This window comes from Octopus sinensis, linkage group LG18, assembly GCF_006345805.1.
Source record: "Octopus sinensis linkage group LG18, ASM634580v1, whole genome shotgun sequence".
Classification (NCBI taxonomy): domain Eukaryota; kingdom Metazoa; phylum Mollusca; class Cephalopoda; order Octopoda; family Octopodidae; genus Octopus; species Octopus sinensis.
Genome location: NC_043014.1, coordinates 24,003,325 through 24,017,092, shown reverse-complemented (window position 1 = coordinate 24,017,092; position 13,768 = coordinate 24,003,325). Strand labels below are relative to the sequence as shown.

At 38.4% G+C, this 13,768-nt stretch overlaps 1 protein-coding gene across 1 annotated transcript in view; it reads left to right on the top strand.

The window, feature by feature from the left end:
- Window positions 1-13,768, top strand: part of LOC115221476 (GDNF-inducible zinc finger protein 1) — a 34,178-nt gene that overhangs the window by 19,197 nt on the left and 1,213 nt on the right. The window contains exons 3-4 of the mRNA XM_029791667.2: window positions 2,938-3,142; window positions 11,817-12,025. Coding sequence (XP_029647527.1) covers window positions 2,938-3,142; window positions 11,817-12,025 — 414 coding nt within the window. The remainder of the gene's footprint in view (window positions 1-2,937; window positions 3,143-11,816; window positions 12,026-13,768) is intronic.

Here is a 13,768-nt window from a genome sequence, read left to right as displayed (position 1 = left end):
ATTAGCATGACCCCATTGAAGTATGCTTTCAAGGTCTCTATTTATAGAATCAGTACAAGTTTGGTACAAAGTGTCTATTTGCATGTCGATGACACTCGAATGGTGGAAGTTAGGGAGGAATGAAGAGTGGTATCATCTGCAAAGGAATGACTGTTATTGGAAGTGACAACAAGTAGGTTATTAATAAGAACAAAACAGAATTTTGGAGCAAGCCATAGTTGATGATGTGGATCAGGGAGAGCTCTGTTAGTAAACAATATGATGCAATGATCTGTTGAAAGGTCATTGATCCAAGAAAGGGGTAGAGCCTGTAGGCAGGCAATTTTGCTTTGAGATTCATGTGCCAAATATGGTTGAATGCTGGTGTCAAATGCAATTACATTTTATGTCAAATGTCTTCATAGCTTACTAGATCAAATCTGACCTAGCAGCTAAACAAACACCGCCTTCAGAAGCTTTTGTCCATCTTGCTGTTAATTTGCTTCCATTGTGGCTGCTAGCCATCAAGGCAGCAAGTTTTATATTGAATACCGGTCCAAATGTTTGTAGACTTTGCCAATAGAATATGAACTGACTTCTGGTTTGTGATGACAGAGAACTGTATGAAAGATGTTCAAATAGAGAAGTCATATAAATCTGCAAGGCAAATGTTGAATGTACAAATAAGAGAAATGAGAATTGTATAATTACTGACAAGAACATGCACATGTGTAGTTGTTGTTTACCACCAGGTCAGTCCTGATTAAGCAGATTTTTGAGTTGCTCAAGGTATAACCATTTTGACTTAGATATGAAAGATTATTTAATGTCCTTTTCTAATTTAAGATAAGATTTGGTTGCTATTTCTTGTTGGCTCATTGTTAATGTTGTATTGTTTATCTCCAGCTCAACTCTGACTGAGAGATTTATAATCAAAAATTTTCCAATTCTGACCTATTCTTTTTTTTTGGATATTTAAGACTACATTGTCTACCCTTACTTTGAACTTACCTCTCTCTATCTTCAGTTATCTCTATCATACTCCATCTTAACACCTCATATATCTGCTGTCATTCTCAATACCCACTCATATCCGCCATCACATCCCACTCACTACAGTCACCCTTATGTACTCTTACATCTCCCTCTCAACACCTTCAACATCCTCCTCCTACCTTCTGACATATCCTCTTCTATCTCTCTTGCCTTACTCCCTCTCCATACTGATATTTTCCATCAAGTTGCACCTCCATCTTTGTTTATCACTCACTATATTCATTTATAACCCTATTTCTAATTATTTACTCTCCCTTCACACCCTTATGAAACTACCCATCCTTTCCTCTTCTTGTTCACAATCCACTGTCCATATCTTCACTTTTGCTCACCTTCTTGTACCTTGAGAGTTTGCTCTGGTGCCTTATCATTACCATATTATCTTCTTCCTAGCTACTTCTACCCACCTATATGTAATGTTGGGTAGCCATGTATTTCCTCTGTAGCAAACACCTATGCTTGACCCTCTATCATATTTAAGCCTTTCAACCCCTGGCATAAAGCCACCTCCCGCTCTCAAATACTCCCTGTCCCACTTAGGACTTTCTCCTTTTTCCTGTTTTTTTTTTTTTTACTGTTTTGCAAATTACTTAGTGACTTCATTAGTGCCGATGGCACAAAAAAAAGTGGTTGGCATTAAGAAAAGATGTAGAAACCATACCAAAGCTAACACTGGAGCTTAACACAGCCCTGCAGCTTGCCAGATCCCAACACACCATCAGACTCATGCCAGCATAGAAAACAAACATTAAATAATGATATAGGGAATGAAGTGCGCTGATGTTTTCCTGTTTTTACTAGTATAATTCCAATGTTAAATTATTATATCAGAAGTTAATTGTGTAGATGGCTGAGTTGATAGTATAAGAGCTTCATATTTCAAATCCTTGCACTGGCACTTAGCTAAGATACTTAATTTTCAAATGTCCTGATCCATAATACCCAGAGTAGGAATGACACAAAATTCTAGGCTGTTGTAGCTCTCTAGAATTGAGTGCTACAGCAACTACATTTATTACTTATAATGTTAAGTTTAACTTCTTTGGGTATGTTCTACTAAGCTGACTTGCTGCAAGATCTATGAATGAACAATAATCATTAGAGGTGCCTATGATGCAGTATGTTATAGGACTTCCCGTCCTATAACTTAGAAATTGAATGCAAATATGCATGTTTGTGTGAAGGAGCAGATGGTTTTGTCCTTGCTTTCAGGGATATTTTTATTGCTGTGTCCCGAGAGGAACATCAGTACTCATACACAATGGGGTGAATGAAATGAAAGCAGTTAAAGTGGGTTTATAATGTCAAAATAGAAGAGAAGCCAATTCTATACAGTATTGGTATCTTTGGAACGACAGATTTTCATGTAATGTTTGGTGCATGTTTAGGGATAGGAAAAAAATATTAATGGCAAGAAACAGAAGACAAAATGCATTGGATGAGCTCAGATGGGGCTGAAATATAGCTAACAACTTGTAGGCATTAGATTTAAGTAACGTGATACCCATAACTGGTTATGTTATAAGAGGACCACTTAAAGACTCTGTGTAATGTAATTTGTTCAAATCAGTCATTTGAGTCTAAACCCCTCAAGGTCACACCCTGTAGAATATCTGGATTCATCACTATGAACTAGCACATTTGTCACTTATTCAATACTGCTGTTTTTGGTGGTATCTTTTACAGCTAAGTGAAGTGGACTACTTGTGGTTAGTCTTTGTCAGAGATGCATAACCCCACCTGTGCCGTGATGTCAAGCCAAGTTCATAAAACCTTAACTTGAAGTGCTTGGCTTTCAAAGCTGATGAGTGCAAGTTGATCATCTTCATTCACCAGCTACCTTGTCCCTCAATTGTTGATGAAAATTGATTCTCTTTAGTCTTTTGTTTAACTTATTTTTAGTTCATCGTCGCCGACATAGTGGAGAGAAACCTTTCACTTGTTCTACCTGTGGCCGAGGGTTTACAACCAATGGCAACAAATTACGACATGAGAAAACTCATTCTGGAGAGAAGCCATTTGAATGTCTGGAGTGCAAGAAACGTTTTACAGAGAAAAAATCATTGAAAGTTCATATGAGAAGTCACACAGGAGAAAGGCCTTACAAGTAAGTGGTTTTAAACCTGTACACTTCATGAGTTTGGTTAAATTCATATACCCTGATGAGAAGAATTTCATGTTTCTGGGAAGAAAGATATTCAACCACTGCCAGTTTTCTTTGGCTTTACATGAAATGGTATGCATGCATATGTTATACTTTTTTATAAATTATTTAAGCAATGAAGAGTAGCAGAATGTCTGACAAAATACCTTACAGTATTTCTTTTTTCTGAATTCAAATCTCTATCAGTGTTGACTTCTATTCTAAAAATGCAAATCATCCTTTCTTTCTTAAATAGCTCCTCTTAATTTTTTCTGTTCCGCAGAATTTCCATGGATCCTATTTTTTTAAGTCTGATTGATCTAAGTTGTGGGACACAAACACAGACACAAATATAAATACAAGCTTTGATACAGTGTCCGAATCTCTCTGCTCAGAGGCATTCCACTGAACTTGACATCAATAATCAATCGATAAGGCGTATTTTACATGTAAACCTGCATTTCCACCCGTGTAAATTGGTCAGTGGGCAACAGTTGAAATCATGGGATTATGCACAATGGCTTAACTTCACATGTCAGATGGAGCAATTTTTGAGGCAAATGACTACCTCATTTTGTTAATGAGTGATGAAGCTCATTTTCATCTCAATGGCATGGTAAATCAACAGAACTGTTATCAGGCTCTTGAAAATCTGAGAGAACTGTGCGAAAGACCACTGCAAAGCCCAAAACTGATGGTCTGGTGTGCTGTTGGAAAAGTTGCCATCATTGGTCCTTACTTTTTTGAAGACAGTAATGGGAATGCCGTTACTGTGAACTTTGAGCATTACATCAAGATGATAAACAACTTCTTTGTACCTGAATTACGATGAAAACGTATGCCTATTCGATGTGTGTGGTTTCCGTTGGATGGGCAATGGCCCTCACAGCCAGAGCATCAATGGATGTTCTTTAGTGACCACCTCATTTCCAGGTTTGCTGACATTCTTTGGCTCCCTCGGTCCCCTGATTTGTCCATGTAATTATTTCTTGTGGGGAAACCTCAAGGGACATGTGTATGGATATAAACCCTGTACATTGGATGATTTGAAGGAAGCTATTTGTATGGAAGTCACCCAAATTGACAGAGCAATGCTGGAGAGAGTGGAGACCAACTTCCAAGAATGCCTCCAGAAATACATCGATGAAAATGGACACCACATGATAGATGTTTTCCATACTTGGTTTTGACAAATGTTAATTCAGTGCAAACAGATAGATGTCTATAAAATTTGTTTGCAGCTAAAGTTAATGATTTTGTGAATTTTCAAAAACGTCCATCCTCTCTGTCCCACCCTGTACATGGTTTTTGTTGACCTAGAGAAAGTTTTTGGCAGAATCCCTTGCTCTGTTATCTAGTGGTCTCTAAGGAAGTTAGGAGTAAATGAGTGGCTTGTTAGAGCTGTACCAGCTATGTATAGCAGTGCTGTCAGTAGGGTGAGAGTCTTCATGAGTACAACAATGTATTCAGTGTACAAGTGGGGATCATGAGAGTTCAGTTCTCAGTCCACTTTTATTCATCTTAATCCTCCAGGCCATAATGAAGGAATTTAAACTGGCTGTTCATGCTGATGACCTTGCTCTTATAGCAGAAATGGAAATTTAAGATGCCTTAAAATTAACCTAGCGAAGACTAAGGTTGTTGTTAGCAAGAAAGTAGATAAGATTCACTTTCTGTCAGGTAAATGGCCCTGCTTACTATGTAGGGGAAGTGTTGGAAAAAATTCCTTTTGATGCACCCAGTGCAAGCTATGAATATATAAGATGTGCAGTGGAATCACAGATTGGTTAACAGAAAAAAATTGTCCTAGTATGTGGCAGATGCACAGGAACAATAAGCTCTAAGGACTCATGGGAATTAGACTCAAGCACCCAGGAGGCTCCCTTAGGTTTGTAAATAGGTGAGCAAATTAGTGGTGGGGGATGTTCTGAAAGTATTGTTGCTAGAATAAGAACAAGCTGGAAAAAGTTCAGAAAGCTATTACATCTGTTGGCAAAAAAAAGGATTATCTCTCAGAATGAGGAGCAGATTATATGACGCTTGTGTACAAATGGCTATCCTCCATGGTAGTAAAACATGGGCTCTGAATGCAGAAGACATGTGCAGATTACTCAGTAATGTAGCTAGTATGCTTCAATGGATATCCAACATCAATGTGCATGTGCAACAAAATGTAAATGTGCTGAGAGAAAAATTGAGCATAAGAGGAATCAGATGCAGCATGCAAGAGAAAAGATTAAAGAAGTGTCATTCATTTAAAGTGGATGGCACCTGTGGAAGAGGGAGAGTCGCAGGAAGATGTGGGATAAGGTAGTGAGGGCCATTTTCAAGATGTTAGGCCTCATGAAGGAGATGACAGTGAACCAAGATGTCTGGCAATATCAAGTTCTTGAGAACACCCATCCACCTCAGTGAAGCAGTTCTGAAAGTGGTGTGTTCCACCTACATGTTACTTTAAATTTTTCACACACCGTACTCCAATAAACCAAACTACTTCTCTTCCTCACATCTCTTTTTCCTGTTCTATCCTCATCTCTTCTACAACCCAATCCTGTCCTCCTTACTCATGCACCCTAGGCAATCTTCTACCATCCCGTTTATATTCTCATCCTCACAAAGCCACCTCTTTCAATACCACCCCACTCTCAAAAGATCTTTGTCTTGCAAGTTACTCAGTGACCTCCCTAATGCTGATGCCACATAAAAATCATCTGTGCTGGTGTCACATAAAAAGCACTCACTACACTCTGTAAAGTGATTGATGTTAGGAAGGGCATCCAACTGTAGCAACCATGCCAAAACAGACAATTGGATCTTGGTGCAGCTCTCCAGTTTGCCAGCTCCTGTCAAACCATCCAACCCATGCCAGCATGGAAAACAAGAAAACAAATGTTAAATGATGATGATGATGAGGTGTGTGTGTATATATATATATATGTGTATATACACATAGATGTATAGGTTTGAATATTTGATATACTTATGTGTGCGTGTGCATGGCTGCAAGAACATGTATCAATGCATGGTTCTTTGTACAGCAGTATGTATAAATGTCAAACATACAATGTCATGTTTCTTATAACACCAGATTTTCTCATGGGGTTGATTTTGTTTTTCATTCTTTCAGAGTCAATAAAATAGATATCAGTCTACTTGTGGGGATCGATGTAATCGACTAACCCCATCCACCAAAATTTCAGGCCAAGAAAGAATAATTGATGTTAAATTATTTAAAAAATATGTTTTTGACATTTATAGAAAATCTGTTACAATGAAATTCATCTTATCCATGCATGGAAAAGTGGACATTTAGACAATGAATATGATGATAATGATGCATTGCTATATGTGTGAATCTATACACAATGTCCATTTTTTTCTTATACTAGATTTTCTCCTGTGACTACTACTACTACTATTGATGTTGATTTATTTAAAAAAAAATTTTTTACCTTTGAATACTGTTGTCCCCCATCCCAGAGTTTCGCCAGCCCACACACCTTCTGCACCCTCTGAGTTGGCACACTTAATGTTGGCACATTGAAAGGTAGGTCTGGTGAGAATGTTAAAATGCTTGAATGGAGATGTGTAGATTTGTGCTGCATCAAAGAAGTAAGGTAGAGAGGAAGTTCTGCTTGGTTCCTCACAAGTAAAGAACATAGGTATAAGATTTTCTGGGAACACTGATGGGGTGGGAGATGTGTGTATACTCCTTGCAGAGAAATGGATTGATAAGGTAATCGAGGTAGTCAGAGTTAGTGATAGAATACTTAAACTTAGACTAGTGCTGCAACATGGATTAGCAGCCATTATCTCGGCTTATGCTCCTTTGCCAGGGCTACCTGATGAACAGAAAGACCAATTTTATGATACCCTCTTGTAGACTACCTTGTCGACGAATGACAGGGACCTTCACTTTGTGACTGGCAACTTCAATGGGAATGTTAGACAACATCCAGGGAGTTTCTATGGTGTACATGGTGGCAACAGATTTGGTTCCCGCAATGAGGAGGGAACTGGAGTTCTGTGATACAAATAATCTTATGGGTTCTAAGAAAGTTTGCTGCAAACATTTTTGCCGCAGGAAAATTTACCTCAGGATTTTGGGCTGTAAGAAAGTTCGCCGCAAGACAAATGATGAGTTACCCTGTTGGTATATAATTGTTTCAACCAATAAGAAGGATTAAAGCAATCTTTTATTGCAAGTTCATTCGCAAAATTATCCCCCTTTAATTTTGCTCAGATTGTTTTCAATTGTGGTGTATTGTAAATTAAAGAATCTGATGTTATTTGGAATTAAATTTGGGAAAATTTAGGTACTTTTAGCCAATCAACGGACAGCAAGGCATTAAAAGCTTGTTACCATGACAGCTGCATGTTGTGTTATGTTTTACTTCACCCATATGTGTTGTGTTGATTCTTCACACCATGAGATTCAATTCACCCATGTGTTTTGTTTTAATAAAAATTTTGCCTCCAACCTCTAATATTGCAAGACAAATGCGATGAAGTTGGTATCAGTGAGAATGCGTTACCATCTAAACTAGATGAAATTTCTGCAATTAATGACCATGCAGAAGTTTGTGAATCAGTGGCTAGTGATTTCAATTTTGTTTTTACAATGTAAACTTTTGGTTTTGATGGCTAAGAAGGATGGCAATGCTCGCCGAATGTTTTACATAGAAATAAATTATCATTTTCCAGCATGGTATGCACTCTTTACATTCTCTATTTTCACATTTCCAATAGGTTTTTTCATCATATTTTCTGTTCATACTATAACCAAAGTGAAGATCATCAACTAATTTCACACCGCCTCTGCTAGTTCCTGCTTGATAGACCATTGTAATGGGTTGGCTACATCAAAAGATATTGTTGAATGAATAAAGAAATTTTAAATAAGTTAAGAAATTGCTTTACCCCTTCTTATTGGTTGAAACAATTATATACCAAGGGAAGCAACTTATCTTTTGTTTTGCGGTGAACTTTCTATGGCCCAAAATCCTGAGGCGAATTTTTCTGTGGCAAAAATGTTTGCAGCGAACTTAGGAAACCTGCCAGTTACCTGTTCCCCTACCAGTCTGGTGGGCACACTAGTCAAATTGACTACATTCTCACCAGTAAATGGGAAATATGGCTACTTATAAATGCCAAAACTTTCCCAGGTGAAGAATGCACTCAACTTGGGTTAGGAGTTAGCGACTTCAGGATCAAGGCTAAATGTCCAGAAGACGACCAGTATGGAAAAGAAGGGTCTGGAAGCTTAAGGATCCTCTGAATGGATAGAGATATAGAGACGTATTACTTGAAGCTTTTGATGAAAAAGAGGATATAGCATCACACAAATTGGAGAACAACTGGAAGTTCCTATGGGACAATCTGTTGAGGACTACTGACCATATTTGTGGCTGGTGCAAAGTCCCCACTTGACCTAAGGTAATGTGGTGGTGGAATAATGTTGACAGGGCCATTAGGGAAAAGAAACAGGCATGGACTGACTGGAAGTGTGGTGGTAGCAGGAAACTGTATCAGATCACCAGAAAGGAGGCTAGGCGACAGGTTTATTTAGCCAGAGGGGAAGCAGATAAGAAAAAATTAGCCAATGTTCTGTGTCGTGAGGACCAAAGTCTTGAAGTGTTTCATATTGCAAGATAGTGTGTGAGAGAGAATATATCAGCATGGATGATGGCTCACTTGCATTTAATGATACTGCAAAGATAGAGACTTGGAGATGCTACTATGAAAGGTTGCTAAATGAAGAGAATGAACGGGAGAAAGAGAGTCTGTCAAATGTCAACCCAACAGAAGGACCAGCTATTCGAATTGGCAGTACCTTGGTAGATAAAAGAATTAAGGATATGAAGACGGGTAAATCCCCCAGCCCATTAGGAATCACTACCGAGCTACTTAAAATATCTGACAGTGTAGGCTATAGTCTAGTCATCTGTATAGTCAACCAGGTGATACATGAAGGAGTCATACCCAATAACTGGTGTAGCAGCACCATAGTCAACTGCTATAAAGGTAAAGGTGACACATTAGATAGGAATAATTACAAAGGTATCAAATTGTTGAAGCAGGTGATGAAAGTCACGGAGAGGTTCATAGCCCAGCTAATTAGGGAGAGAGTTAGTTTAGATGAGATGCAGTTTCAGTTTGTGCCAGGGAGAAGCACCACTGATGTTATATTTCTGGTAAGACAGCTGCAAGAGAAATTCCAAGCCAAAGATAAACCTCTGTACTTGACTTTCGTTGACATGGAAAGAACCTTTGACAGAGTGTCCTGATCCCTTATCTAATGGTCAATGTGGACACTAAGGATAGATGAGTGGTTGGTGAGAGCTGTACAAGCCATATACATGGACACTGTCAGTAAGGTGAGGATTGGCAATGAGTATAGTGAAGAATTCAGGGTAGAAGTAGGGGTTCACTAAGGATCAGTCCTCCAGGCAATAACAGAGGAATTCAAAACAGGCTGCCTCTGGGAGCTCCTTATGCTGATGATCTTGTTCTAATAGCTGAGTTATTACCAGAACTAGAGAAGAAAGTGTGGAAGCAAGGTCTAGAATCAAAAGGGCCTTAGAATCAATCTAGCAAAAACCAAAGTCTTAGTAAATAGGAAGGTAGACAAATCACAAATCCCTTCAGGTAGATGGTGCTGCTCGATCTGTAGAAAAGGTGTACATAGAAACTCCATAAGATGTACCTGGTATAAGCTATGGACACAACAAGTAGAGCAATATCAAAGGAAGCTTAATTGGGAACATGTACAGAAAATAGATTCCATTACATGCCAGGGAGAAAAAAACAAGAAGTAGTTACCTAGGTGACCAAGTCAGTAGCAAGGGTGGATGCTCTGAGTGCACAGCTGCTAGAATAAGAATAACCTGGGCAAAGTTCAGAGAGCGCTCACCTCTGCTGGTAACAAAGGGCCTCTTGCCCAGAGTGAAAGGTAGACTGAATGATACTTGTGTGCAAACAGCCATGCTACATGGCAGTGGAACATGGGCTGTGACTGCTGAGGACATACATAGGCTTGAAAGAAATGAAGCTAGTATACTTTGCTGGACAGAGTGTAAGCACCCTGAGAGAAAAGTTGGACATAAGAAGCATCAGATGTGGTATGTAAGAGAGACTTGTATGGTCATGTGTTGCGTGCGGATGCGGATAGCTGTGTGAAGGGAACCTGTGGATGAGGTAGATCCAGGAAGATATGGGACGAGGTGGTGAAGCATGACCTTTGAATGTTGGGCCTCATAGAGGCAATGACAGACAACTGAAACCTGTGGAGATACGCTGTGCTTGAGAAGACCCAGAAAGCCAAGTGAGATCGTGACTGATGCCAGTATCACATAACTGGCCTGTTTAAAAGTACCCACTGTGCTTGAGAAGACCTGTTGAGCCAAGTGAAATCCTAGTTGTGGCTGATGCCAGTTCTGCTCGACTGGTACTCGTGCCAGTGGCATGTAAAAAGCACTGTTCAAGCGTGACCAATGCCAGTGTCACCTGACTGGCACCCATGCTGGTGGCACATAAAAAGCTCCATTCGAGGATGGTTGATGCCAGTGCCGCCTGACTGGCTCCTGTACTGGTGGCACATAAAAAGCATCATTCGAGCGTGGTCAATGCCAGTGCCACCTAACTGGCCCCCGTGCTCCATTTGAGTGTGGTTGATGCCACTGCCAGTGACACGTATAAAGCACCATTCGAATGTGACCAATGCCAGTGTCACCTGACTGGCTCCCATGCTGGTGGCATGTAAAAAACACCCATGACACTCTTGTAGTGGTTGGCATTAGGAAGGGCATCCAGCTGTAGAAACGTTGCCAGATCAGATTGGAGCCTGGTGCAGCCTCCTGGCTTGCCAGTCCTCAGTCAAACCATCCAACTCATGCTAGCATGGAAAGCAGACGTTAAACGATGATGATTATGATGTATATATTTTTTAACATCTACTTTTTTTATTATTTTATTGTTTCATTCATTTTACTGTTATTATACTTGCTTATAGCATACTGGTGACACTCAGATCTTTTAACTGGTTTCTTATCACCAGGAATGTCATCTGAATATGAATTCCTTGCCACGTAACAATAATGGAGCTGTTAGTACTTGAAAATGTTAACCACTCCCATTTCTGCGGAGCAACTGTTTGTTGCTATGTAGACACTAGCTCATTGGTTGTTTCTAATTTAACACATCTACTACTGCTAGCAGTGTTAACAAATGAATATTAAGCTTCTTCTAGTTTCTATCAAATTTCACTTACAAAGCATTAATCACCATAGCTGTAACAGAAGTCCAGTTGACAATGTCTCCAAAAAGTTTGAACAACCATAAACCACATGGTTCTGAAGTGAATTTCTTAATTCTTTAGCATTTAAATCAGCAACATTTGGCCAAAATGTACCACCTGTTTTATGTTCAAGCCAATCAGATCCAGCCTCTAACGCCTACCCTACAATGTCATACTGAATATAAACAATCCCATCATCAAAATCTCAAAGCTACAAGACAGTGCATGATTAATTCAAAACAATGTGAATAAATAAGCATTACATGTTACTGAATACTAAAGGGTTAGCTAAATAACCATACCTTTGCTTATCATTAAATACATATATGCCTTGTATTCCAGGTGTAAGATCTGTGGTCGTGGATTTGCCCAAACAGGAATCCTGCAGACACACATTTACCTCCACACAGGTCATAAAGGGCACCTCTGTGATACATGTGGTAAAGCCTTCCGTCAGAAATCTCAGCTGCGTTTACATCAGAAGCGACATTTAAACCATCGAACCTTTCAATGCCCTGAAACTGACTGTAATGCATCATTTTTTACTAAAGGTTAGTTGAACATGTTCATTTTACTTGTTTTGTTGTTACTTAACTCTATGTCAGTGCTGATTGAACATAATAATCAGAGATGTTTCAAATATGACCATCTTATTTTCCATTTTGTTCAGGCATTTTGAATTACACTATGGCATGTTTCTTTTTTTTTTTTTTTTTTTTGATGGTGGAATATGGTTTGAGGTTTGAGGGAGATTTGGCTGCTGTTTCTAGCCAATCAGGTGATGACTTGGTTACTCCTCCATTGAGTTATTGTTGTTTAGTCCTGGATAGTCCTGATCAAAGGTGTTCCAGCAATGACAGTCTTGTGTATTTTGGGTTTTTTTTTATCAAGCACTACATTGTTCAATATACCTTTCTTCAAGGACAGTAGTGTGTGATTTGAGGGAGATATGATTGCTATATATAAGATATTGAGTGACAACATACAGATCCTCTTCAGTGGCTTGTGTATGTTTGTTTTGTTTGATAAGTGGTATTGTTATGTAGGGATTTGGCTTAATCAGGAGTTTTTGTTGATTTAGCTATGCTCCACTTACTTCAACAAACACATTATGTACTTCATTTGGAATTCATTCAACAACTCAGCTACACAAAGTTAGATTACTACTACTGTTGTTTAACATACAGGGATGTCCCTCTTGTGCCAGCATAATTAGTAAGTATTAAAAGATATCCTGTTTTATTTCAATGTTTAGTGAGTATTGAAAGATGCCCCACCTTGTTTTAATGTTTTAGTTATGACTGAAAGATGTCCCATCACCACCAACGTCTTCAGCATACATATGTAAACCAATGAAAGAAATTCTGTGCTTAACCCTTTCATTACCAAACCACCCAAAGCCGCCCGAATTTACCTATTCATATTTAAATGAGAATATCAGAGCAAATCTCTTTAGTACATTCGTGAAAACACGTATTATACTTCATAAACAGTTCAACTACAGTTTTGTACAATAATCGAAGTGTAATTTTAATTCCGTGAATTTTGAGAGATTTTTTTCCGAAATTTGTTCCTATTGTGTTTTCAAAATTTGTAATTCTGACAAAAAATGGATACGAATTTCATTATATCAAGCAGCGAGTCAGAATTCGAAGGATTTTCTACTGAAGACCTTCATAAATCTAACTCTATGACTGAAAAAAAAAAGCACATGGTATTTGATAATGAACCTGATGTTTCATTTTCCGAAAGTGAAAACTGAATTCGAGAGCTCCGACAGCGATAAAGAAAACGAATTGGCACCTGAATGGAGTGAAAATTTTTAAACTGTTTCTTTCGGTGATTTTTCTGAAGAAACTGGACCAAGCCACAGACTTTCCCAGAGGAGTAAAGCCTTAGACTATTTCTTTTTACTTTTTCGAATGAGCCTATTTGAAATCATTACGGCGAAAACGAACCGTTACGCTAAACGTAAACAAAGCGAAAGAAACGATAGTTTGTGGTTTCCCATAACCTTAAATGAAATTAAGACTATTTTGCCGTAAATATTATTATGGGTATCAGAAAGTTACCCAGAATAACAAATTCTATCGTAAAATTTTGTTGTATACCCAATTGAATATTGAATTTTCTATAGCGATGTTTGAACAAAATTTTAATTTTATATTTTGTTGAATTTACCTGTATCTACCTGCAATTAGAGTCACTTTGTGACAAAAATTATAGTATAGAATTGGTTGAGAATATTTCATTAAATTATCTTCCAAAAATCAGATTAATATATTGATAAATAA